This window comes from Girardinichthys multiradiatus, chromosome 18, assembly GCF_021462225.1.
Source record: "Girardinichthys multiradiatus isolate DD_20200921_A chromosome 18, DD_fGirMul_XY1, whole genome shotgun sequence".
Taxonomy (NCBI): Eukaryota; Metazoa; Chordata; class Actinopteri; order Cyprinodontiformes; family Goodeidae; genus Girardinichthys; species Girardinichthys multiradiatus.
Window position 1 is genome coordinate 49340412 of NC_061810.1, and position 27230 is coordinate 49367641.

A 27230-nucleotide genomic window follows, 5' to 3' on the forward strand; every position below is an offset into this window, starting at 1 on the left:
GACCGGTATCTGCTCCGTTATGCAAGGAAGAACAGGATGAGTACTGCCAGAGTCCTACAAAGTGACCTCCAGCATCAATGTCTCTCACCAAACCATTAGAAACAGACAGGGTTCCTCCAGGAGCATGATGATGCCCAGCCTCGTGTGGCAAAAGTTCACAGACAGCGGGAGGATGAATGTAATTATACCATTGACTAACCTCCATGCTCCTCTGATCTAAATCCAACAGAACATCTCTGGGACATCATGTTTAGGTCCATCAGACACCACCAGGTTGCACCTCAGACTGTCCAGGAGCTCAGTGATGCCCTGGTCAGGATCTGGGAGGAGATAGCCCCAGGACATCATCTGTCATCTCATTAGGAGCATGCCCTGATGTTGTCATGGATGCATACAGGCACCTGGAGGCCAAACCATCTGGAGTTGCTGCAATGATGTTTCAGCAGATTAGACCAGATGGGACCAACCTGCTGCATCAGTTTCCGGTTTAAATGTCTTGGTTACTTCAGATTAAGCTGTCTGTGTTGATAGTTTTAATTTTCATTAAATGATGTATCATCATTTGCCAATATCAGGATGGATATCCAGCAAGGTTTTTTTCTGATTCAAATCTGATGTGTTTTCAAAGTGTTATTTGCTGATTCAAGACTTTTGCACAGCTTTGTAGTTTCTGAATAACTCCGATCTTTATGGTTTCATGATTTGCTGTTCAACTGAAACATCAGAAAGCTAAATGTTCCCTCTGAAGTAGAAGTCGGCTGCATTTAGTTAGTCATGGTATGAGTGGCATACAGTGGCATTCAGCTCTGGTGATGAGAGTGGTGGTGAGAGAAGATGGTCTGCCATCCTGTGGTTGAACATCTCTACCCTGATTCACAAGATCCACCTTAGCACAGGACCATCTGTCATCAAACCAGAAGAAAATATTCTGTGTGTCCATCACAGCCACTAGATCCTGTGGAACTAAACCCCAGTGGAACAGGAAGTCCTCAGACATGTAAGATCAAGGCAAAGGAACCCCAACGCTGTGGTGGCAACAAACTAATGTTGGACTTCATGTTGCTTTTTTAAAGCCTACAAAGTGTTTCTGATTTGGTGAAAGTCTTATAAACACATTGTTCTTCTTCCAGGGATTTCTTTAGGTAAGAATCTTCTGGAACCGCAGCAGAAGAGCTTTTAGGCTTTCTTTGAACATCACTGAATGCAATGTTTCCAGACAAGATCTGATGGATCAGCTGTACTCTGCTGCAGTAAAGGGTCTCTGTGAGAAGATAGCTGTTAGTCTCCATGCAGCAAACAGGAAGAAGAAGACACATTTCTAACTGAGGACGTCTGCAGCTCCTGATGAAAGCAGTTCTTTCCTCTGACCCACCAAACACTTGGTACCAAGCCAGAACCAGTGGCACAGTACCAGAGGAGGGGGAATCACTTTACTTTCCAACCAAATCAGTCCTAGAAACAACCCTAGGGCTTGCTGGAATCCAGAACCTTTCTGTTAATTACAGCAAAACATCAACTCTTTGGCTAATGTCCCAGAACTACAGACTGCTTTGGCCCAGGGGAAAGATCTGCTTAATCAGGAGCTGAATTTCTAAATGCTGTGCAGGTCATTTATCTGCTGATGTCTATAAACCTTGTAAAAAACAGGTACAGAAATGATAAAACTGATATTCAATCGAATAATCCAGAGGTCAGAGTAGATCTTCTCTCCCTACACTGTGGTCCCCACAGAAACTCGGTGGAAAACCCTGCAGGTTCTTTGCTGTTTTTATAGAACCAGTTAACAGGTTCTTTGCAGTCTCCACCTTGGACCTTTCTTCTTCAGCTGGTCCTCAGATGTTCTGCCAGCAGATCTTTGGAACCACCACAAGTCCTATTTTCTGACTCTGAAGTAATGGTTCTTTTTACAGGCTGGTGGTAACAAAGAACCCAAAGGTCCACATGGAGTAATTTCTTCCCCAAGTGGTTTATTGAGCTGACCTAACGCTGGTTCATCCCATGAGTTCAGGACCATTTTAAAGGAGAACAGAAAGTTCTGGCTGCCTGGAAGGAAAACATGAAAGAAACTGTGGATGAGTTTAGACTTTTGCACAGTGCTGGATGTCACATGAACAATGATCTGCAGCTTTTACTTTTTTATCTCCCACATGTTCAGCGGTGATCCTTAGAGCTCCATTTTCTTTAAGAAAATGCTGAACCGATGAGCTCATGGTGGCTGGAACAGCTCGGTTCTGTACCAACCGGGTTTTCTTTGGGTTTCCTCCCACAGTCCATAATCACTAATGGTTCTGTGTGCCTGGTTGCTTGTTTTGGATCTGTTAAGCCCTTCACCTGCTTGAGTAAACTCCTGTTCCCTGAGGAAGAGTCAGCAGAACATCCCATTAAAGCTCTGGTTAATCTGAGTTGCAGGTTGGTCATAACCCGAGTTTAGAAAATAAAGATCAAGAAATCTCTTTTTAGCCTCATGTAAGGAGCTCAAACCCAGGAACAAGGAAGTTCTGCTGCTTGTAATCCAAAGTTCTTCATAAATCACCTTCATCAGAGCTGGTTGGAGTCAAACGGTTTAGAGAAGCAGTTTAAACTTCTGACCTCTGACTGGAGTGGTCTGTTCAGCTGTGCTTGGCAGTTTAATGTGTTGTCTCAGGAACTGTCAGAGAGCTCTCTGTCCTCATGGATCTCCAGCTTCCGGGCCAATGACAGTTTATGAGCAGAATCCAGTGAACTGATCAGAATCTGCAGTTTGAGTTGTTTTGGGTTTTCACACACACTTTAAAGTTTTATTTGTGTAACAAGGTCTGTTTTTCAGTGTTAATCCTTAACTGTGTATTTCTATGCATGTTGATAATGGTGGCTTCCTGGCAGGGTGGGAATTTCAGCTGAGTAAGGTCAGCCTGGGGTCCTAGGTGTGTGTCTGGACCACATGTTGCTCAGTAGACCATCTTACCCAGCAGTGTGAAGAACATCAGATCCATGTGGCTGAGTTCTGAGTTTTCAACTGATGCACACGTGTTCATGTCTGCTGATGATCCAGCAGGAAGCCTTGCTTCTGATTGGCTCATTTAAATAATTTCTCCCTTTTTTTTCTCTCATCAAACCAGACCTGAACTACTGCACCAACCACCGGCCGTGCCAGAACCAAGCCTCGTGCACCAACACGGGTGAGGGAAGCTACACCTGCACATGCCGACCCGGCTTCTTGGGCTTGAACTGCGAGATCGAGACCAACGAGTGCGACAGCAACCCATGCAGGAACGGAGGAAGCTGCAAGGTACGTCCCAGTACCACCTGGTTCTGTTTGCACACAGAAACATTATCAGCTCAAACATTTGAGTCAGTCAGCCTGATGGACCGCTGTGACCCATCAGGGAAGGAAGATGGGATGCTTGTCTCCCAGCAGATTCCTGGAGTCCTGTGGGTTTGAGACCCACGTTGGTCAGTTCTGTTTCTTTAGGATCCTGCTGATGCTGGATCAGATCTGGATCTTTGTAGTTTGCATGTTCTTTCTTTTTCATTGTGCCTTGAGGTCTGCAGTGCCGCTTCCAGATGCTTGGGTCTAGTTACATGGTCTCTTTGGACCTACAGTCTTCAGCTAAAGAAAATAAACTTTAATTGTTCCTTCATGGTCTGCTTAAGGAAAACCCAGAACTTCTTCCATGAAAGGAAGACAGATAATTTCCTCCAAATAGGTCTCTGCAGATCCATTTTGGACATTTTGAAGCTTTGAACAGTTCTGTTCTAGGTTCTGTCTGTGAAAGAACTTCACAGGCATCTATCAGTCCTTGTAGATCTTCTTTTTAATGATATTTAGAAAACGACTCTTTTAGTGATGCAGAACCACACCAGAACTTGCTGTCACTATGTTCCAGATCCTGCTGCAGTGCGTGAATTTATTCATTTGATTTGATTTGATTTTACTGGGCTCAACAACAGTTTGGTACTGCTGTTCCAGGGTGGGTCTATCACCTTTTATTCCCATTAAAGCCCCCATTCCACACAGACCACGAATAACACGAATCGCCAACAACTGCCGAATATTTGGATTCTTAGTGGAATCGAAATAAGTTCCTGAATTCCTAACTAATTCATATTTTATTCTCAGTTGGTTCTTGCCATTCCCGAAACATCTTGAATTTCAAAACATTTGGTGCCAAACTCCAGAATCCAAAAAATCTCAGGTAATTCGAACAAAATCATAGTTCATTCTTTCCTGATTAATTCCTGATTCCTGATGGATTCTCAGGCATTCCTGTATGTTCTTAACTCAATCAGAGATTCATGAATCATTTCCTCGACCTCTCAGGGCCACTGGACCCTAAAACCTCCCAAATCTAATAAGAAATTTGGAAAATAATTAATAAAAAAGTAAAAAAACCTCTGAAGCTTCTGAAAACTTCTTCACATCTGTGCTTCTTTCTTCAGCATACAGCAACATGACCTCTTCAACTATTCTGAGGCCTTCAGCCTGATCCATGAGAGCTGTGATAAAAAGGCACGACACTGTAGTATAGGAAACATTCCCATATCATGATACCTGACACACACAGTGTACAGACTTGTCTGTGACTCCCAGACCCAACAGAACCACAGATAACCACAGACCCAAACAGAACCACAGATAACCACAGACCCAAACAGAACCACAGTTAACCAAAGACCCAAACAGAACCGCAGATAACCACAGACACTAACAGAACCACAGATAACCACAGACTCAAACAGAACCACAGATAACCAAAGACCCAAACAGAACCGCAGATAACCACAGACACTAACAGAACCACAGATAACCACAGACCCAAACAGAACCACCGGGCTTTCTTTAGTCTAAAAATGTTGCTCCAGTATTGCTCCCAATCATTCGGATTGGCTTCTTGCAGAAGGTTTTAATTAATGACCCAGTTCCACAGGATTAGCAGCATGCAGGTCACGACTGTTGGGTCGGTTGGCAACTGATCTGGTCAGTGATGTTTCACTGCTGTTATGTTGAACACAACTGAAGGTCCAGAATGAGCTGGTTTCACATTTGGACTGAGATTAGAAAGCACACATTTGTTAATGAGGACTGCTTTCCATTCCCGCTTGTGTGAATTCTGGTTTTTAGGTAGAAGGTGTGGAGAACCAGAACTTCATCTAAATGGGACGCAGTCATTGTGAACACAACTATGTTACCTGCATGTTTAGGTGAAAATGTTTGCTGTGAAAGAGGCTAAAGTACTGAACAGGAACAAGAAGACTGATGCTTTTCTTTCCATGTCAACAAGCTTCTGTGTCAGTTTGACATTCCCACGCTTCTGGCAGCCTCTCAGGAATCTTTTCTCCCATCTTCCCTGCAGGATCTGTTGAATGGTTTTTCCTGCGCATGCCCTCAGGGCTTCTACGGGAAGAACTGCGAGATCAGCGCCATGAGATGCGCAGACGGGCCATGCTTTAACGGAGGAACCTGCGTGGAGGCCGACACCGGCGGGTACAGCTGCCGTTGCCCAACTGGCTTTATGGGGTCCAACTGCGAGAAGCGGATGGACCGATGCAGCAGCAGCCGCCCCTGTGCTAACGGTACAAATCATGTTTAATATCTGCACCTGCTGCACCGCTTTTATTATAAATTCAGGAAAACTCATCACTGATGAAATCTAACAACCTCCTAACAACCTTATAATTAGTCTTATAAACTACCATAATTAATTGGATATTAATTAAAAGATGGGTAAAATAACAAAATCAGGTAAGTTGGACAATGTTCATCGGTGTTCAACTCCAACTGAAGGTAATCGGATCAGAGAGAACAGAAGAATTATAGAACTGATTTTGTGAAAAGACAACCTGAGAACAAATATTACATAAGTAGAGACCCGAGGACAGAGCTCTGAGGGACACCACTGGTAACGGATGAGGTGTCAGAAACATGTAATCTGTACAAGCAGACTGCAGCCAGGGAGGTCTGTAGTGAACCAAGTTAGGGAAGAGAGTTTAATATTGATGGTCAGGAGACGGTTGGTTGGCCCAGTTCTTCAATCCCGAGGTTCTCTCACTGTGTGTGCTCACAGGAAACAGGCTGTATAAAAAACAAAATAAGAACAAGGGAGACGCACATTGAGGGACAATTTGAGTAAAAAAATACTGCATTTATTAAAAATACCGTATTCACATTAAAAGCAAGGTACAGCTGAGTGGGGTGATTGTAAAAATGTGCAAAACATGCATTTATAATTGTGCATAAAAAGCGACAACAGACTATTCACAAGAAATGGATAAAACTGTGCAAATAACAGCAGGGGTGTGAAGACTTCTTAGGCTTTTTGGGACCAGTGATGGTTATAAAGTCTGCTGGGAGGAAGGACCTATGATTATGTTCCTTCATGCACCTAGGATGCAGCAGTCTATCACTGAAGGAGTTCTCCAGTTCTGCAGCAGCTTCATACATGGGGTGGGATGTTGTCCAACAGTGATGTTGTCTTTGCTACAGTCCTTCTGTCTCCCACCACCTGAACTGGGTCTAGGGTTAGGGTTAGGGTTAGGGACCGCCCCCTTCACTCCAAAAGCCTCAGTCTCCTCAAATGGTAGAGTCTGCTCTGATTCCTCCTGTAAAGCGCATCGGTGTTGTAACTACAGTCCAGTTTATAGTTCGGGTGAGCACCCAGGTACTTAGAAGCGTCCACTATCTCAGTCAGTTCTCTGGATGTTCACTGGTGTCAGTCTGGTGGGTCTGCGCCTGCAGAATTCCACCTTCTTATTTTTTCCTGCGTTGATCAGGATGTGGTTCTACTGGAAGCAGTCCACAAAGTCTTATGTCCACCGTCTGTTCTCTGAGTCGTCCTCACCTGTGATGAGGCCAACTACAGCAGAGTCTGATACGGACCGTGCAACAATTTTTCCAACCTGTTCTGGTCCAGTTCTGCTTGGTCTGTGTGAATTGGAACATCAGTTACCTGCTCTTAGCTGAGAGCAGCGGCTCCTGGAGTGGTCTTCTGCTGCTGTAGCCCATCTGCCCCAAGATTTTAGATGTTGTATCTTCAGAGATGGTGATCTGCATACCTTGTAGGGACCAGTGCTTATTTGACATCATGGAGATGTTGTTCTCCACTCAGTGGGTATGTTCTCTTCTTCAGACCAGTCTCTGAAAACCTCAAATATGGTTGTGCGTGAAACTCCCAGCAGATCAGCAGGTTCTCAGATCCTCAGACCACAATGAGTTCAAAGTCACTTAAAATTCCATTCTCCCTACTCTGATGCACAGTTTGAACTTCAGGAGGTTGTCTTCCCCCATGTGACTGGCTGATTCCCTATTTGTGCTAAACAAACAGTTGAACAGCTATACCTAATAAAGTGGCTGGTGAGTCCAGCTGAGGAGCAGAAAATGCAACAGAAATGCTGAAATATCCACATTATGCCAGCAGGTGATTACTACGTTCCCATAAAAGACATCAGAATATCAAGGAAGTCAGTTTATTTTTCCAAAACACCTCTGACTGTTCACCATCCAGGCGTGAAGGTGCACAGAGCCTGGAGTTTCAAAGCATCCACATGGATCCTCCAGAAACATCTCAGTTATTCTCCCTAATAAACTCTGTTTGCATGTGGCATCAGGTGCAAATGCTGCAGAAAAGATGCAGACCTCCGTGTTACCAGGAACCACCTCTTTATCTTATGCATCTTATGCATATTTATGCATCACACAATACAATAAACAACATCAGAGTCCAGACTCACAGGCGCCTGAAATTCAATGTCTTCATGAAGTCAGTGGAGCATTTCCTTCATGTCAGAAAACACTCCTGATTGTTTACAACGGAGCAGCAGGGAAACCGGTGAGCCGGGTGAGGGGTGCGTGGTCAGCGGTGATGAACTCTGCTGAAGATGGTGCTTCCTGAGTGCAGGAGCTGGAGGAAGAGATCCTGTCTGACTTCTTTTCTGTTTGCGTTCTGCTACAGATCTGTTGAACGCTTTCACTGTGAACCTGAACACCTTCAACCTTCAATGCTGAGCGCCTTTTTATTGCCGCTGATCTCTGACAACAGCCATGTTGTTGTTGTGCAGCTGAAAGCAGCAGAATCTGGTCAGGGATCAAGATTCGGATTGGGAGTCTGAGAGAGGGACAGAAACACCAGCAAACTCAGCTTTGTTTTGGCTCTTTGTATCTGATAAGACGCTCCGTTGGTTCAGCAGCTCGTGTTTGTTTGCTTCACGGTCTTGCAGTTGTGCTTGTTTTTCCTGACGCTCAGCCTTCTGTAGGGTGTTCGTGTGGTTCAGGTGTTTCTGTGCAGCTCAGTGTGGCTGCAGCAGCTCTGGGTTCTGTGTCTGAACATCTGCTCAGCCTGAGGACTAATATGAGCCAGTTAAACATTTATTTATCCACTGTTAAATAACATTTAGGTGTACTGATCACCTGCTGCCACTGGATCAATAACACAACATTTGAATCTGCAGTAGTCCTACCTTAACCTTCCCTGTTTGAGTCTTTAGGGTTCTTCAACAGCTTGGAAATGTTCCATCTGGGCTTCATCAGGTTAATTTTGCTGATGTCATAACATTAAACTTGAATCTGTGCGTTTTTTTTGGTCTAAAGGTGGTCTTAGATCAGTACTGTTTCCCTAGAACTGAACACGTTGTTTTGGACCATGTTGGGTCTCAGGATACGCACAAGCAGATCCAGTTGGTGTAAAGCAGGGGGGAAAGTAGTTTTTAAATTCTTGCCTGTACTTAGGGGCGGAGCTAGAGGGGGGGCTGGGGAGGCACTGGATGTACACATATATATATATATATATATATATATATATATATATATATATATATATATATATATATATATATAATGTGTGGTGTTGTAATTGTTACTCTCATCTGTGGCCCCCTCGAGATCTCTCTCTCTCTCTCTCTCAGCAAAGTCCAAACTCAAACTCATTAAAATGTATCAATATTTTACTTTACTGTAGGCTGTCTGTATAAGGCAGAAATTAGAATCACTTGACAATGAAATATATATATTAATTGTTAAAGAACTGCCATGTATGAAACAATGATAAACCATTTTCTGATGCATAACTTTTCATCTTCAGTTTCCGTCTTTTCTTTTGACCAAAGAAATTATTGTTCTCTGTATTTTGGTCAAGTTTTGATTTCATTTAAATAAAAAATTTGACAGTTCGGTTGTTTTCGCGATTTTATGTAAATGTCTGTAGATGCTAAGTGATTTATTGTTCTGTCCTAATGCAAGCAGTGGTTTTTTATGTCTGTGCACCACCTGTGTAAAATCTCCCAGTCCATTAAATCGAACGCACCGATTTCCTTGGTAACCGTTCTGTTTTGGAGGTAAGCGCGCATGCGTTCTCGTGTAGTGTCTGTGAAATCTCTGGTCATAAGCAGTGTTTTCAAGCTGTACTGTGTTGCTGTAATTCAGCAAAATAACATGAAACACAACTAGTTACTCCATCTTTGCTTTTAACTGGGGTATTTAGCAGACAGATATTAAACGTAGCGGTGCTCGTTTTAAAGGCTGGCGGTTCACAAAAACCTCGAGCTCTGAGGGGAGAGAAACAAAGCAACAGCACTGAGGCTCCATCATAGCAGAACAGTTCAGAAACTATATGGAATGAGGGGGAAAAAAAGCTATATTTATGTTTTAGACTGGCTTTTGGTAGCGGATCTGATCTTCTTTGTTTGCTTGTGTATTTTTGCAGCCGTAACTGGTTCTGGATGACGGCTTCATAGCAGACAGGCGTTCTTCCCGGTACTGTGTACCAGCGCAGAATCTTTTAGTGGTACACAGTACCGGACTGTACCGGCTCACTTTCACCCCTGGTGTAAAGGGGACCAAATTCTGATGAGTTGTTAATCAGCGTTTAAGGTGGAAGGACCTGTTAAGGAGGCCTCTGCTGTTACATTTTCTCTGAAGGTGTGCAGGAGCAGGTTAGGCTGGTGCAGGAGCAGAACCGTGTTAAAGTTCACCTTCAGTTAATGTGTCAACAGAGATCCACAGAGAGTTAATCTGTAAACCCACACGTGTTTTTAAAGCGACAACAACCCAAAGCAGGAGAGGAAATATTTCTGATCACACAGTTACCACAACGTCTGAAGAGCATGTTAGATACAGCCTGGGGCAGGAGGTCCACGGTGCTGATCCAACGTGTCTGTTCTGGTATCTTCATAACCCTGCATGTGTTTGGCATCGTTAAGCTCGGTAATATCTTGTGAAGCATTAGAGGAAAATATTTCTTCATGCAGTTATTTTTATGATGAGATACAGTACAGACCAAACGTTTGGACACACCTTCTCATTCATAGAGTTGTCTTTATTTTCATGACTATGAATATTGTAGCTTCACACTGAAGGCATCAAAACTATGAATTAACATGTGGAATTATATACTGAACAAAAAAGTGTGAAACAACTGAAAATATGTCTTATATTCTAGGTTCTTCAAAGTAGCCACCTTTTACTTTGATTACTGCTCCGCACACTCTTGGTATTCTGTTGATGAGCTTCAAGAGGTAGTCACCTGACATGGTTTTCACTTCACAGGTGTGCCCTGTCAGGTTTAATCAGTGGGATTTCAAGCCTTATAAATGGGGTTGGGACCATCAGTTGGGTTGTGCAGGAGGTGGATACAGTACACAGCTGATATTCCTACTGAATAGACTGTTAGAATTTGTATTATGGCAAGAAAAAAGCAGCTAAGTAAAGAAAAACGAGTGGCCATCATTACTTTAAGAAATAAAGGTCAGTCAGTCTGAATAATTAGGAAAACTTGGAAAGTGTCCCCAGAGTTCTAGCAGCAGACACATCTCTAGAACAACTGTTAAGAGGAGACTGTGTGAATCGGACCTTCATGGTAAAATAGCTGCTAGGAAACCACTGCTGAGGACAGGCAACACGCAGAAGAGACTTGTTTGGGCTAAAGAACACAAGGAATGGACATTAGACCAGTGGAAATCTGTGCTTTGGTCTGATGAGTCCAAGTTTGAGATCTTTGGTTCCAACCACCGTGTCTTTGTGCGACGCAGAAGAGGTGAACGGATGGACTCTACATGCCAGGTTCCCACCGTGAAGCATGGAGGAGGAGGTGTGTTGGTGTGGGGGGGCTTTGCTGGTGACACTGTTGGGGATTTATTCAAAATTGAAGGCATACTGAACCAGCATGGCTACCACAGCATCTTGCAGCGGCATGCTATTCCATCCGGTTTGCGTTTAGTTGGACCATCATTTATTTTTCAACAGGACAATGACCCCAAACACACCTCCAGGCTGTGTAAGGGCTATTTGACCAAGAAGGAGAGTGATGGGGTGCTTCGCCAGATGACCTGGCCTCTACAGTCACCGGACCTGAACCCAATCGAGATGGTTTGGGGTGAGCTGGACCGCAGAGTGAAGGCAAAAGGGCCAACAAGTGCTAAGCATCTCTGGGAACTCCTTCAAGACTGTTGGAAAACCATTTCAGGTGACTACCTCTTGAAGCTCATCAACAGAATACCAAGAGTGTGTAGAGCAGTAATCAAAGGAAAAGGTGGCTACTTTGAAGAACCTAGAATATAAGACATATTTTCAGTTGTTTCACACTTTTTTGTTCAGTATATAATTCCACATGTGTTAATTCATAGTTTTGATGCCTTCAGTGTGAAGCTACAATATTCATAGTCATGAAAATAAATAAAACTTTTTGAATGAGAAGGTGTGTCCAAACGTTTGGTCTGTCCTGTACATCCACATAAAGGACAGATAGCAGATGATGCAGTCCCCACCATTGGTTCTCATTAGACATCTCTCAGCCTGTCCTTCTCCCATCTTCTGATGAAAACCTTTCATTTGGATAACATTCATTATTTGATCAGCTCTGCCAGGAACCTGAAGACGGTCGTGTTTACTTTTGCTACAGTGAAGCCTCACTTTGACTAACAGTCCAGATCAGAACCTCTGTTCTGGTACCAGTTGGGCTTATCTCCATGTGGAGCTCAGCTTTGTTGGAACCAGTCTGGTAAAGTTGCTTTTCACCAGGACTCCTCTGGAAGACCCCACTCCTCAAACCATCTGCAATCTGCACAAACCTAGACAAAATTATTTGCCTTTTAGAATCAATACCGACACCACCTGACACCACCCTACATTAAAGTCATTATTATGGGATTGCTGTGAAAACTCGATTTATTGCTTGTTGGCAAAAGCACAACCCATTTACATCTTAATGCTAAACTGCAAATCATTGTAAAAAATACAAAAAATATTCAGCAAAATAGTCATCTGCAGGGCCGGATTTAATCATTTTAGGGCCCAGGGCTTTAATTTCCCTGTCGTGAAGTTTCCACCTCTGTGTGTCTCGTTTGGGTTGTGAAAAACTATTTGCTCTTTTACAGATTTCCCGTGTTTTTTGTAACATTTGCGTGTTTCAAGTAGAAGCTGGTTTTTAATGTTGCTCATCGCTACTTGTTGAAACATACCTGTGTTTTACAGAAAAATACAGGGGTTGGACAATGAAACCGAAACACCTGTCATTTTAGTGTGGGAGGTTTCATGGCTAAATTGGACCAGCCTGGTAGCCAGTCTTCATTGATTGCACATTGCACCAGTAAGAGCAGAGTGTGAAGGTTCAATTAGCAGGGTAAGAGCACAGTTTTGCTCAAAATATTGAAATGCACACAACATTATGGGTGACAATCCAGAGTTCAAAAGAGGAGAAATTGTTGGTGCACGTCTTGCTGGCGCATCTGTGACCAAGACAGCAAGTCCTTGTGATGTATCAAGAGCCACGGTATCCAGGGTAATGTCAGCATACCACCAAGAAGGACGAACCACATCCAACAGGATTAACTGTGGACGCAAGAGGAAGCTGTCTGAAAGGGATGTTCGGGTGCTAACCCGGATTGTATCCAAAAAAACATAAAACCACGGCTGCCCAAATCACGGCAGAATTAAATGTGCACCTCAACTCTCCTGTTTCCACCAGAACTGTCCGTCAGGAGCTCCACAGGGTCAATATACACGGCCGGGCTGCTATAGCCAAACCTTTGGTCACTCATGCCAATGCCAAACGTCGGTTTCAATAGTGCAAGGAGCGCAAATCTTGGGCTGTGGACAATGTGAAACATGTATTGTTTTCTGATGAGTCCACCTTTACTGTTTTCCCCACATCCAGGAGAGTTACGGTGTGGAGAAGCCCCAAAGAAGCGTACCACCCAGACTGTTGCATGCCCAGAGTGAAGCATGGGGGTGGATCAGTGATGGTGTGGGCTGCCATATCATGGCATTACCTTGGCCCAATACTTGTGCTAGATGGGCCAAGGACTACCGAACCATTCTTGAGGACCATGTGGATCCAATGGTTCAAACATTGTATCCTGAAGGCGATGTCGTGTATCAGGATGACAATGCACCAATACACACAGCAAGACTGGTGAAAGATTGGTTTGATGAACATTAAAGTGAAGTTGAACATCTCCCATGGCCTGCACAGTCACCAGATCTAAATATTATTGAGCCACTTTGGGGTGTTTTGGAGGAGCGAGTCAGGAAACGTTTTCCTCCACCAGTATCACGTAGTGACCTGGCCACTATCCTGCAAGAAGAATGGCTTAAAATCCCTCTGACCACTGTGCAGGACTTGTATATGTCATTCCCAAGACAAATTGACGCTGTATTGGCCGCAAAAGGAAGCCCTACACCATACTAATAAATTATTGTGGTCTAAAACCAGGTGTTTTAGTTTCATTGTCCAACCCCTGTAGATTTCCATTCTCTTCCTCTGTAGCTGAGGATGTTTACAGTCAGGAGACAGAACTTGGAAAACCTGAACTATCTCTTCAACGGTTCTGTTTACATATGAACATCATATGTCTGGATCAGCGGTTCTGTTCAAGGACCATCTTACTAATGGATCTTTCATATTGTTCTGTTAATGTGAACAATTCTGTATTGTAAATGTAAAACATTCTTATCCATCGGCACTGTCTGATTGGTTGATGGATGGAGTTTGATTAAGTTTTATTTTTGCTCAAACGTTTGTTGCTGAAAAAATTAAACAAAAGTTCTTGGAAGTCAGAATTTAGAGGAAAGAGAAGATCCAATATGGCCGTCTTGCAAATGAAATCGTATCTTTAAAAAGCAACTTGTGTTTGTTAAAATTTATTTAATTTACATTGCTGTTTTTAATTCATGCTGTTAGATATAAATGACCACATTTATAACTAAGTCAGAGATGGAATTCTGATGTTGCTGCTAATAAAAGCTACGATCCTCTCAGGAACCAAACCTTAAACCATTTAATCTCTACCGCTTCTTCTGGCGTCCAGGCTAATTTTTATTATTTATTTGGGTAAAAGCAACTTAATCGGTTGAAATCAAGCATCTTTCTCAACACAATATAATATTTAGTTTATTTAAACAGAACCAGTTTTTATGACATTCTAAGTTGCTTTTGGACTTCTCTGTTTATATGAAGCTGCCTGCAACTGCATTGGACCTATTAATAGAGGCCAAACAGGATCTCATGAAAGCTAAACACTTTTAATTACAAAAGCTCATAACGAAGGGCTGTGTCACATCTGAGTTTCTCACAGGGAAGAACTCTGATTGGCTCATTCCAGAAAACCTTCACCCTATTGGCTGGACCTCAAACAGACTTCTTATAACCAGGGGTGAAAGTGAGCCGGTACGGTCCGGTACTGCGTACCACTAAAAGATTCTACGTCAAATGGCTGTCTGCTATGAAGCCGTCATCCAGAACCAGTTACGGCTGCAACAATTCCCGAGCACACAAAGAAGATCAGATCTGCTACCAAAAGACAGTCTAAAACACGACTTAATCTGTTTATAAATATACAGGTCCTTCTCAAAAAATTAGCATATTGTGATAAAGTTCATTATTTTCCATAATGTCATGATGAAAATGTAACATTCATATATTTTAGATTGATTGCACACTAACTGAAATATTTCAGGTCTTTTATTGTCTTAATACGGATGATTTTGGCATACAGCTCATGAAAACCCAAAATTCCTATCTCACAAAATTAGCATATCATTAAAAGGGTCTCTAAACGAGCTATGAACCTAATCATCTGAATCAACGAGTTAACTCTAAACACCTGCAAAAGATTCCTGAGGCCTTTAAAACTCCCAGCCTGGTTCATCACTCAAAACCCCAATCATGGGTAAGACTGCCGACCTGACTGCTGTCCAGAAGGCCACTATTGACACCCTCAAGCAAGAGGGTAAGACACAGAAAGACATTTCTGAACGAATAGGCTGTTCCCAGAGTGCTGTATCAAGGCACCTCAGTGGGAAGTCTGTGGGAAGGAAAAAGTGTGGCAGAAAACGCTGCACAACGAGAAGAGGTGACCGGACCCTGAGGAAGATTGTGGAGAAGGGCCGATTCCAGACCTTGGGGGACCTGCGGAAGCAGTGGACTGAGTCTGGAGTAGAAACATCCAGAGCCACCGTGCACAGGCGTGTGCAGGAAATGGGCTACAGGTGCCGCATTCCCCAGGTCAAGCCACTTTTGAACCAGAAACAGCGGCAGAAGTGCCTGACCTGGGCTACAGAGAAGCAGCACTGGACTGTTGCTCAGTGGTCCAAAGTACTTTTTTCGGATGAAAGCAAATTCTGCATGTCATTCAGAAATCAAGGTGCCAGAGTCTGGAGGAAGACTGGGGAGAAGGAAATGCCAAAATGCCAGAAGTCCAGTGTCAAGTACCCACAGTCAGTGATGGTCTGGGGTGCCGTGTCAGCTGCTGGTGTTGGTCCACTGTGTTTTATCAAGGGCAGGGTCAATGCAGCTAGCTATCAGGAGACTTTTGGAGCACTTCATGCTTCCATCTGCTGAAAAGCTTTATGGAGATGAAGATTTCATTTTTCAGCACGACCTGGCACCTGCTCACAGTGCCAAAACCACTGGTAAATGGTTTACTGACCATGGTATCACTGTGCTCAATTGGCCTGCCAACTCTCCTGACCTGAACCCCATAGAGAATCTGTGGGATATTGTGAAGAGAACGTTGAGAGACTTCAAGACCCAACACTCTGGATGAGCTAAAGGCCGCTATCGAAGCATCCTGGGCCTCCATAAGACCTCAGCAGTGCCACAGGCTGATTGCCTCCATGCCACGCCGCATTGAAGCAGTCATTTCTGCAAAAGGATTCCCGACCAAGTATTGAGTGCATAACTGTACATGATTATTTGAAGGTTGACGTTTTTTGTATTAAAAACACTTTTCTTTTATTGGTCGGATGAAATATGCTAATTTTGTGAGATAGGAATTTTGGGTTTTCATGAGCTGTATGCCAAAATCATCCGTATTAAGACAATAAAAGACCTGAAATATTTCAGTTAGTGTGCAATGAATCTAAAATATATGAATGTTAAATTTTCATCATTACATTATAGAAAATAATGAACTTTATCACAATATGCTAATATTTTGAGAAGGACCTGTAGTTATTTTCCCCCTCATTCCAGATTGTTTCTGAACTGTTCTGCTATGATGGAGCCTCAGTGCTCTTGCTTTGCTTCTCTCTCCTCGGAACTCGAGGTTTTAATGAACGGCCAGCCTTTAAAACGAGCACCGCTACGTTTAATGTCTGTCTGCTAAATACCCCAGTTAAAAGCAAAAGGAGAGAAACTAGTTGTGTTTCATGTTATTTTGCTGAATTACAGCAACACAGTACAGCTCGAAAACACCACTCATGACCAGAGATTTACCTCCGAAACAGAGCTGTTGCCAAGGAGATTGGTGCGTTTGATTTAATGGACTGGGAGATTTTACACAGGTGGTGCACAAACATAAAAAAACGCCGCTTGCATTAGGACAGAACATGAAATCACTTAGCATCTACAGACTTTTACATAAAAACCGCGAAAAAGACCGAACTGTCAAATTTTTAATTTAAAAGAAAAGATGGAAAAGATGAAGATGAAAAGTTATGAATTAGAAAATGGTTTATCATTGTTTCATACATGGCAGTTCTTTAACAATTGAAATATATATATATATATATATATATATACAACCCCTAGCTCCGCCCCTAAGTACCGGCAAGAATTTAAAACTACTTTCACCCCTGCTTATAACTGTTAGGAGGGTTTTAATGATCTTAATTCCTCCCTTAAGTCTCACTGCTTTGCTTTAGCATTAATTTCAGTAGTTTTTCTTCATGATGTCTAGATTTATTCTTTCAATGAATTTACATATTTAGGAAAATCTTCCCTTGAATGCAGTTGTGTAAAACTTCATCAAAAATTTGAAAATTCATTTTCAGAAGAAAGTAATTGGATTAATCAGCTATGACTGATCTACAGTTGTGTTCAAAGTAACCGCTGTCCAACTAGAACAACCAGATCAGTCTCTGTTCTTGGTAGAAATCATATCACTACAAGTCAAATAATTCACTAGTAGGTATAGTAGAGTCATAGAAACCCAACAGGACCAGCATTCATTCTCTGCATGCTCTTGAGTCTGAGTAAATGAATAATTGATTGAAAGAGGCATGTTTGAAGTAACAACAGTATGGAGTTCAGTAACAGAGGTCCCATTCTGTGGAGAACCAGGAGTCAATCAGGTGCTCCTTATTTAAGGATGATGCCAGCACAGGTTGAACACACATTCTCTCTGAAAACCTGACAAAAACGGGTAATTCCAGACATTGTTCAGAAGAACTTTGATGAGGACGTTGATTGGAGAGGGGAAAACATATAAAGAAGTGCAGAGAATGATAGGCTGCTTGGCTAAAATGATCTCCAAGGCTTTAAAATGGAAGCAAAACCAGAGAGATGTGGAAGAAAACCAAAGACTATCATTGGAATGGATGGAACAGCCAGAATGACAGAGACTCAGCCAATGATCAACTCCAGGGTGACCAGAGAATGTCTGAAGGTAACGGTGAGAACTGGGATAATTAGAAGATGTCTGTATGAAGCTAATCTATTGGCAAGAAGCCCCCGCAAACTCCCACTGTTAAAGGAAAGACGTGCTGAGGAGGAAGCAATGTGCCATCTGTCTGAGGAGACAAGGAGAAACATTTTGTAACGTTTTATATGAGTGGTGGTCTCCATGTTGAATTTAAACTCGGGACCTCCAACATTCCCATTCAGAATTCCGACTTCAGCAGCCATTCTGTTAGATTTTCCAGATTTTGGTCTCCACAGTAGAAAGAGACACCTAAAGAGAACCATTAGCGGTTTTGACACTAGGCGTCCTAGTGGTGGCGGACGAATATCGCAGCTTCACCCAACAGGAACTTTGCACTGAAAAAAACTAAGCAACTAGGAACATTTCTTTATACTTTAAAAGGGGAATATCCCAATGAATGTCTTCAGTAGCTTTGACATTATATAGAGGAACACATGAATTTCTGTCTCCAGTTTAGCATTAGCCCTGTAGCATAGCTAGCCTTTGGAGAACTGCGGTTCCCAAAGATGGCATCTTAAATCTATAAGTGAGCGGTCCTTAGATCCTCATCAGAAAACAAACAAAATAAAAATGGATGTTACTATAATGTGACAGTCGAGGTCTGAGGTTTTATCTCTGGTGTGTCTGAAGCAGAAATAGTTTGGGAACCTCCCAGTAGCCATCAGGTCAAAAGCAAGGCAACATTAATATTTATTTTTGTTTACTGATGTTCTTCTCCATGAGCTCTCTTAGTTTTTAACCTGCTAACATGTTCCTGATATTGTTTGAAATTACTTTTTCAGATTCAGCATTATTGACCAATATTGTGTGCATAAACAAGGAATTTGACTTTGCTTTCCAGTGCTCAAAGAAACATACAGTAAATATAAATATGTAGGCTTAACAGGAAATGAAAATAGGAAAATAAACAAGCAGCATGTACATACATGTTTCTGTACAGCTGTTGGAGCCATCCATTTTGGTCGCACATTTTGACATGCGCAGACCTCACTGCTCTGACGTCACTCTGGACTGTAAAACCCACAGGAGGTGAAGTTTCGTTGTTATTTCCTGCGTGTCTCACAGGACAGCGCAACGGAGTCGCATATCTGGAGAGACAGAAGCTCGCAGGCGAACTTTTGCTCTACAAGGCTTGAAAGCTGGAAATCTGTCTGATACAAGAAGGTCAGCAGATTTATTAGCCAATCGAAGACCACGCCGACATCCGGCGCAGGTGAAAACCCACAAAGGTTTTATGTCCAAGGAGATGAGTTTCCTCCTTGATATTCAGTCGACTAAACGGTTGTTCATATTTTCCCCTCTTGGACGGATGTGAAGTTGCCGTTTTTTCTTCTTGATTTGATTATGGACGCATGGTCCCTCCCCTCATTTTTCGTCAGACCTGATCCACCCTCAACCGGTGGAGAGAAGAAATCAACCTCAAAGCAATTTCGTTCTTTTTATATTAAACCGGATAGGTGCATTTAGAGGTCTGGGCAGGATGAGGCAGAGTGAAGGTGATTTAAAATCAGCAGTAGTTAATCTAAGGTATTAATTTGTTGCATGCAATACTGGTTGAAGTGTTTTATGCTGAGCTGTGTTTTGATTTGCTGCGCAAGCAATCGTTCATGTTTTTTCCGGTTGATCCCAAATCAGCCAGTAGTTAGAAGTTGGACTTTTAAAAGTTTTTCATTCAAAGCAACTGCGGGGTCTGTACCTCGTGGTCTGACCATTCTTTGTTCCAGTTTTATTGCTGGAGATTTTTTTCCCCACTGAGTTCCTTGTAGAGGCTAGAGGCTAAAGGGGCGTGGCTTCACCGTTTTATCAGCTGATCGCTGCAATCGAGAAATCAACACACCAGGAGGACTTCTCTTTCCATTTAATCCAAATTACACATTTTGTCCATGCCAACTTGAGTCTCTTGCCCAAGGCATGGAGTATTTTGACCCTAATAACGAGGAATCAAACATTAATGATTATCTTAGGGAAGTCGAATGCTGCCTTTTAGACCTGTGCTGCCCATCAGCACGGGAAAAGTTGAAGCTCATCTGGAAGACAACATCCAGGAGCGTCCTTGTTTTCATGGAGAGCCTGCCGTCTAGAGTCCGAGACCATTATTCAACCCTCTGTGAAGCTTTAAGGGAAGAATATTCTGTTTACACTGACCAGGCCTCCACAACACTTGGTGCTTTGGCTATCCAGCAAAAGAAAAGCGAAGCACCCAGAGTGTATGACCAGCACCTGAGAGCTGCTTACTTCCAAGTATGCTCCCAGCATAATGCTCCCAACAGAGGAGAAACATGCTTTTAAATCATTATTCCTCCACAACCTTCATGAAAGCGTACGTTACGACGTTGGACAAAAACCCTCACCATGCAAGAGATCCGTAAATACGCTCAGATGGCGTGGGAAACACGTGCAAGCCCTACTAATGGATCAGAAGGTGAGGTTAGAGTTTTACAGGTGCACACAGAAGAAGACAGTCTTGCATTAGAAGGCAGAGAAATACCTTCAAACAGAACCCATGTTAAGAACAGGTTAAAGGGACAATATATGTTTGGACAGCTGGACCAGGGGGGTGGTACTGAGTACCAACCACAGTCAAAGTTGCCGGAGCACTTCCAGTCGAACAGACGACCTGACCATCACGTGAGGCCCAAAGGTAAGCCTGATGGTAAAGGGTGGAGTCAACATGCAGGATGTAATCTGAGGAGAATGATGGAGGATGCCTTCCGCAAGATTCTGACAGAAGCAGTGCACCAGGCATGCGCCCAACCTCCACCATCATTAGAGGCAGCTGACCCTCCGGTGAAACCGGATCCAAAACCCCGGCCAGCATGACTAGGCGTGGACCCAGTCTCCACAGCCATAAGAGTCTACCTGCATGGATGGGGAGACAAACCTGGGAAACTCCGAGAACCCCTTGGAACCTCTCCAGAAGAAAAAAAAACAAACAATTTTTCCATGGTTTGTAGGTAAACTGAACCAAAATGAACATAGAGGTTACCTATACTATCCCACCAGTGTAGGATTACGTGTCAAACTGAGGTTCCATTTTAAAACAGGATCAGAGATCAACCTGATGTGCTCAGTCTTGTTTGAGGAGGTGAGTAGAGCCATGCTCTCCCTCAGTAAACCATTTCAGGCCGAATCGTGTGATGTAAGCATCACCAGCCGCACCCAAGACCGATCGTGCATCACTAGTTAGAAAAACTTTTTATCCAATTTGAATAAATAACTGAATCTGACTGCAGTGTTCAATGGTTAGAATTAATAGGAATGTATGAACCTGACTTTTGTGAAGAGCCTTGAGCCAACATGTGTTGTGAATTGGCGCTATATAAATAAATTGAATTGAATTAAATTGAATTGAATTAAATTGAATTGAATAGTTGGGTGGAGCTGGACATCACACTCAAAGATATGACTCTGGTGCTTCCCATCTACAGGTCCTTCTAAAAATATTAGCATATTGTGATAAAGTTAATTATTTTCCATAATGTAATGATGAAAATTTAACATTCATATATTTTAGATTCATTGCACACTAACTGAAATATTTCAGGTCTTTTATTGTCTTAATACGGATGATTTTGGCATACAGCTCATGAAAACCCAAAATTCCTATCTCACAAAATTAGCATATTTCATCCGACCAATAAAAGAAAAGTGTTTTTAATACAAAAAATGTCAACCTTCAAATAATCATGTACAGTTATGCACTCAATACTTGGTCGGGAATCCTTTGGCAGAAATGACTGCTTCAATGCGGCGTGGCATGGAGGCAATCAGCCTGTGGCACTGCTGAGGTCTTATGGAGGCCCAGGATGCTTCGATAGCGGCCTTTAGCTCATCAAGAGTGTTGGGTCTTGAGTCTCTCAACGTTCTCTTCACAATATCCCACAGATTCTCTATGGGGTTCAGGTCAGGAGAGTTGGCAGGCCAATTGAGCACAGTGATACCATGGTCAGTAAACCATTTACCAGTGGTTTTGGCACTGTGAGCAGGTGCCGGGTCATGTTGAAAAATGAAATCTTCATCTCCATAAAGCTTTTCAGCAGATGGAAGCATGAAGTGCTCCAAAATCTCCTGATAGCTAGCTGCATTGACCCTGCCCTTGATAAAACAAAGTGGACCAACACCAGCAGCTGACAAGGCACCCCAGACCATCACTGACTGTGGGTACTTGACACTGGACTTCTGGCATTTTGGCATTTCCTTCTCCCCAGTCTTCCTCCAGACTCTGGCACCTTGATTTCCGAATGACATGCAGAATTTTCTTTCATCCGAAAAAAGTACTTTGGACCACTGAGCAACAGTCCAGTGCTGCTTCTCTGTAGCCCAGGTCAGGTGCTTCTGCCGCTGTTTCTGGTTCAAAAGTGGCTTGACCTGGGGAATGCGGCACCTGTAGCCCATTTCCTGCACACGCCTGTGCACGGTGGCTCTGGATGTTTCTACTCCAGACTCAGTCCACTGCTTCCGCAGGTCCCCCAAGGTCTGGAATCGGCCCTTCTCCACAATCTTCCTCAGGGTCCGGTCACCTCTTCTCGTTGTGCAGCGTTTTCTGCCACACTTTTTCCTTCCCACAGACTTCCCACTGAGGTGCCTTGATACAGCACTCTGGGAACAGCCAATTCGTTCAGAAATTTCTTTCTGTATCTTACCCTCTTGCTTGAGGGTGTCAATAGTGGCCTTCTGGACAGCAGTCAGGTCGGCAGTCTTACCCATGATTGGGGTTTTGAGTGATGAACCAGGCTGGGAGTTTTAAAGGCCTCAGGAATCTTTTGCAGGTGTTTAGAGTTAACTCGTTGATTCAGATGATTAGGTTCATAGCTCGTTTAGAGACCCTTTTAATGATATGCTAATTTTGTGAGATAGGAATTTTGGGTTTTCATGAGCTGTATGCCAAAATCATCTGTATTAAGACAATAAAAGACCTGAAATATTTCAGTTAGTGTGCAATGAATCTAAAATATATGAATGTTAAATTTTCATCATGACATTATGGAAAATAATTAACTTTATCACAATATGCTAATTTTTTGAGAAGGACCTGTATATGTGCACCTTGAACGCAGAGCTTTTTATTGGTGGCCAGGACCTGCTGGACAGGCTGGCCCCACTCATTGACTGCCACCAGGAACAACTCTGGGTCCAGGCAGAGGTGCAAAAACCACTGGGTGCAAGCAGCAAACCATCCTTTGTGACCAACCAGGTTGCCAGCTTAGAGGAGCCCAAAGAACCTCTCAGGTCCTTGTCGGTGCCAGACATGGGCACCTCTGGGACACAGCTGCACCCAGCCACCCAGAACACTCCTCCCAGATGCAGTCAGGCATAATTTCATTGCTCTTTAAAGAACCCAGGTTTGAAAACTTAAAACCGCAAAGTGGTGGAAGGTGTACACCTGGAAACCATGTTCATACCAGAAGTGCTTCTAGCTTTCTGGCTAAGGAAATTATCAACTGGTAGAGAGCTGTATGACCGCTTGTGCCAAGAAAGTCCCCTTTTAACTGAGGCACAACACAGCCACACACTCCTCTTAGCAGACGGGCTCCATCCTCTCCTTAAAACAGCCACAGTGTGCAACTCCAGTGTGCAGATTGGTATCAAACAGCTCTCCCAAGCTTTCAGCATTGTTCCAACAGACCAAAGGGGGGTCACATTAGCCTACGCCCATTACTCTCCTGTAGGGGGCCATAGGAGCAACAAAGCCACACTCCACACCCTCCAACAGATGGCACACTGGCCTCCAACGTCTCACGACACTACACTGGCACTACATCAAAGGATGTTTAACCTGTTGCCAGTTTCAGCCATCCCAGCCAATCAGTCAACCTCCGCTTCAGCGAAGGGGGGTTACATTACCTTGGTTCCACCTTCAGACCAACTGGGTTGAACCAGCTCCAAAATTAGCAGGAGGTAACAAATTCCTCCTGTGACATGAAGCTTCATTAAGTGGGTTGGATGCTTGTTAGAGAAAAAAAATGACACCGTCATCCCAGCTGCTGCTCTTTTGCTGAACCAGATGAAGTTCTACATCGAACTCTCCTCCCCAAGAACAGAGCTTGTCTCCATGTCTGGGAAAGGAGAGACCAGTGCGTAGGACCAGTTTAAAGAGGTGCATGTTTCAAAACTCCCACTAACATGCACTAACCACTAACAACTTTCTCCAACAGGAACTGTTAAAAATATAACTACCTGTCAGGTAGACACAGTGTTAAACAGCAATTTTTCCATTAACCCTCTGCATGCACTGCAGACCCTCACAGAAGTGATTAAGAATGATTTAATGGACACACATGCTGCCAGAGATTTCATGCAAAGTCTTATTAAGAGAGGTTGGTTCATCTCTAGACAGCCCCACCGAGGCACGGATACCTACTTGCCGAGTTCTGCTGGATTTAGTAGAGAAAATCCTAAAGTCCACCACAGCAGACACCTCCACAAACACACCTGGCTGATAGCCTATGTAGTGCAGTTCTATTGTTTTTTTTTCTTTCCACTACCTTTTTCGATCTGAAAGGTTTAGAGACAGGAGTTATGTTAAATCCCATCATTATTTGAAAGAACTAATGTGTTTAAACCTAAACTCATGTTAAACATTGGATTCTGTTAAGATAACACACTGCATAGTTGGTTACAAACCAGGATTGACTCCTTCACATTTATTGACCCATGGTTCATAGCGCTACCTTTGCCAATGCCACAGGCTGATTCCCGTGCCTGACTGGAATTGGACGACTAAGCTATGACCCCATTATTTGGTTATCTTGTTTTTCCTTCTTTCTGTTTATTATTGTTTCACTTTGTCTCAGGGTTACCAGAGCTGATGACCAAAAGAATGTGACGATGATGTGAATGTATTGTTTTTGTATTTTTTTCATTAAATGACATAGACAGGTGTGAGTTAGTCAGAGTTTAGTCCTGCCCAGGCTAACCTTGTCCTGCCCAGTCATAGGCCTTTGAGAAGCGAACTGAACTGTGAACTCCCGTTCCTGCCAAGAGGAACATAGGGAGAGTATTTTTGTTTTTTATTTTTGCTTCTTCATGGATCATGGATCATTGAGTCTCAGCTCCTATGATGGATGGACCCAGTAGCTTCGAAGACTGCGATTAATCACACACTTTGAACCTAGGCGGGATGTTGGGGCCATCCATTTTGGTCACGCATTTTGACGCACGCAGCTCAACAGACGTCGCTGCTCTAATGTCACTCGGGACTGTAAAACCCACAGGAGGTGAAGTTTCGTTGCCATTTCTATCGTGTCTAACAGGACAGCGCATCGGAGATGCATATCTCGAGAGACAAAAGCTCACAGGCAAACTTTTGCTCCACAAGGCCATTCCCGGAAGAGCTTGAAAGCTGAAAATCTGTCTGATACAAGAAGGTCCGCAGATTTATTTGCCGATTGAAGACCACGCTGACACCAGGCACAGGTGAAAACCTACAGAGGTTTTATGTCCAAGGAGATGAGTTTCCTCCTTGTTGATTCAGTTGACTAAACGGTTCTTCATATTTTCCCCTCTTGGACGGATGAGAAGTTGCCGTTTTTTTTTCTTGATTTGATTACGGACGCGTGGTCCCTCCCCTCATTTTTCATCAGACCTGATCCATCCTCAACTGGTGGAGAGAAGAAATCAACGTCAAAGTAATTTCGTTCTTTTTATATTAAACTGGATAGGTGCATTTAGAGGTCTGGGCAGGATGAGGCAGTTAAGGTGATTTAAAATCAGCAGTAGTTAATCTCAGGTATTAATTTGCTGCATGCAATACTGATTGAAGTGTTTTATGCTGAGCTGTGTTTTGATTTGCTGCTGAATCGTGCGTGTTCATATTTTGTCCGCCTGATCCCAAATCAGCCAGGAGTTAGAAGTTGGACTTTTAAAAGTTTTTCAGTCAAAGCAACTGCAGGGTCTGTAGCTCGTGGCCCGATCACTCTTTGTTCCAGTTTTATTGCTGTAGTTTTTTTTCCCCACTGAGTTCCCGCCTCAGAGTTTTATGACTCTTTGTTCGAGATTTGGGGCGATCAGCTGGTTGTGGCTAAAGGGGCGTGGCCTCACCGTTTATCAGCTGATCGCTGCAATCGAGACATCAACACCAGGAGGATCTCTTTCCATTTAACCCAAGTTACACAGTTTGTCCATAAAACTACTGGTTTGATCTTCAATTCAATTCAAAAATACTATATTAATCCCAAAGGGAAATTAAATGTTGTTGTAGCTCATATTATGAAGGTTTCTTCAAAGAGTCTTTGTAGATGCTGATGGCTGTGGGCAGGAAGGATCTCCTGTAGCGCTCCGTCTTACAGCAGATCTGAAGAAGCCTCTGACTGAAGACACTCTGTTGCTGTAGGACAGTCTCATGAAGAGGATGCTCAGGGTTCTCCATAATGTTCTTCCTTTTATAAAGAATCCGTCTTTCCACAATGATCTCCAGAGGTTCCAGAGGAGTCCCCAGAACAGAGCCAGCTTTCTTTATCAGCTTGTTGAGTTTTTTTATGTCCCTGGTTCTGATGCTGCTTCCCCAGCAGATGATGGTAGAAGAGATCACACTCTCCACAACAGACTTATAGAAGATATGCAGCATCTTGCTGCAAACACCAAAGGACCTAAGCCTCCTCAAGAAGTACAGTCTGCTCTGTCCCTTCTTGTAGATGGCTTCACAGTTGCATCTCCACTCTAGTCTGTTGTCCAGGTGAACACCGAGGTATTTATACTCCTCCACCACCTCCACTTCTTCTCCCATGATAGAAATAGTTTTTGACTTATTCCTGTTTCTCTTAAAATCTACAATCATCTCCTTTGTTTTAGTCACGTTCAAAATGAGATGATTGTTTCCACACCATGCCACAAAGTGGTCCACCACCTTCCTGTACTCAGCTTCTTGTCCATCTCTGATCCACCAACGACTGCAGAATCATCCGAGTATTTCTGCAGATGACATGAAATAGACACTAAATGCGCATATATATATTTTTCTTTTATTATTATTGTTAGGTAGTCATTTTTATTCCTTTTGTGTAGAATAGTGCTTGTTAGGTGATGGTTTTGGACCAGAATAATAGTATATCAGGATTATTTGGCTTCAATAAATCTTAATATACATAATTAAGAGAAGCGTTTGTGTTTATTTCATGCAAAAGTGATTTATCTGTCAAAACAAGGTCAAAGTTCCCCCACCTTCGGTGAAGCAATTGAATAAACAAAGGAGACATACAACGGAGAATAACAAAGGAGATGATTGTAGATTTTAAGAGAAACAGGAATAAGTCAAAAACTATTTCCATCATGGGAGAAGAAGTGGAGGTGGTGGAGGAGTATAAATACCTCGATGTTCACTTGGACAACAGACTACAGTGGAG

The 27230-nt window shown here is 43.1% G+C and overlaps 1 protein-coding gene across 1 annotated transcript in view; it reads left to right on the plus strand.

The window, feature by feature from the left end:
- dlc (deltaC) overlaps positions 1-27230 on the plus strand; it is a 96547-nt gene that overhangs the window by 33863 nt on the left and 35454 nt on the right. The window contains exons 6-7 of the mRNA XM_047392668.1: positions 3099-3268; positions 5334-5553. Coding sequence (XP_047248624.1) covers positions 3099-3268; positions 5334-5553 — 390 coding nt within the window. The remainder of the gene's footprint in view (positions 1-3098; positions 3269-5333; positions 5554-27230) is intronic.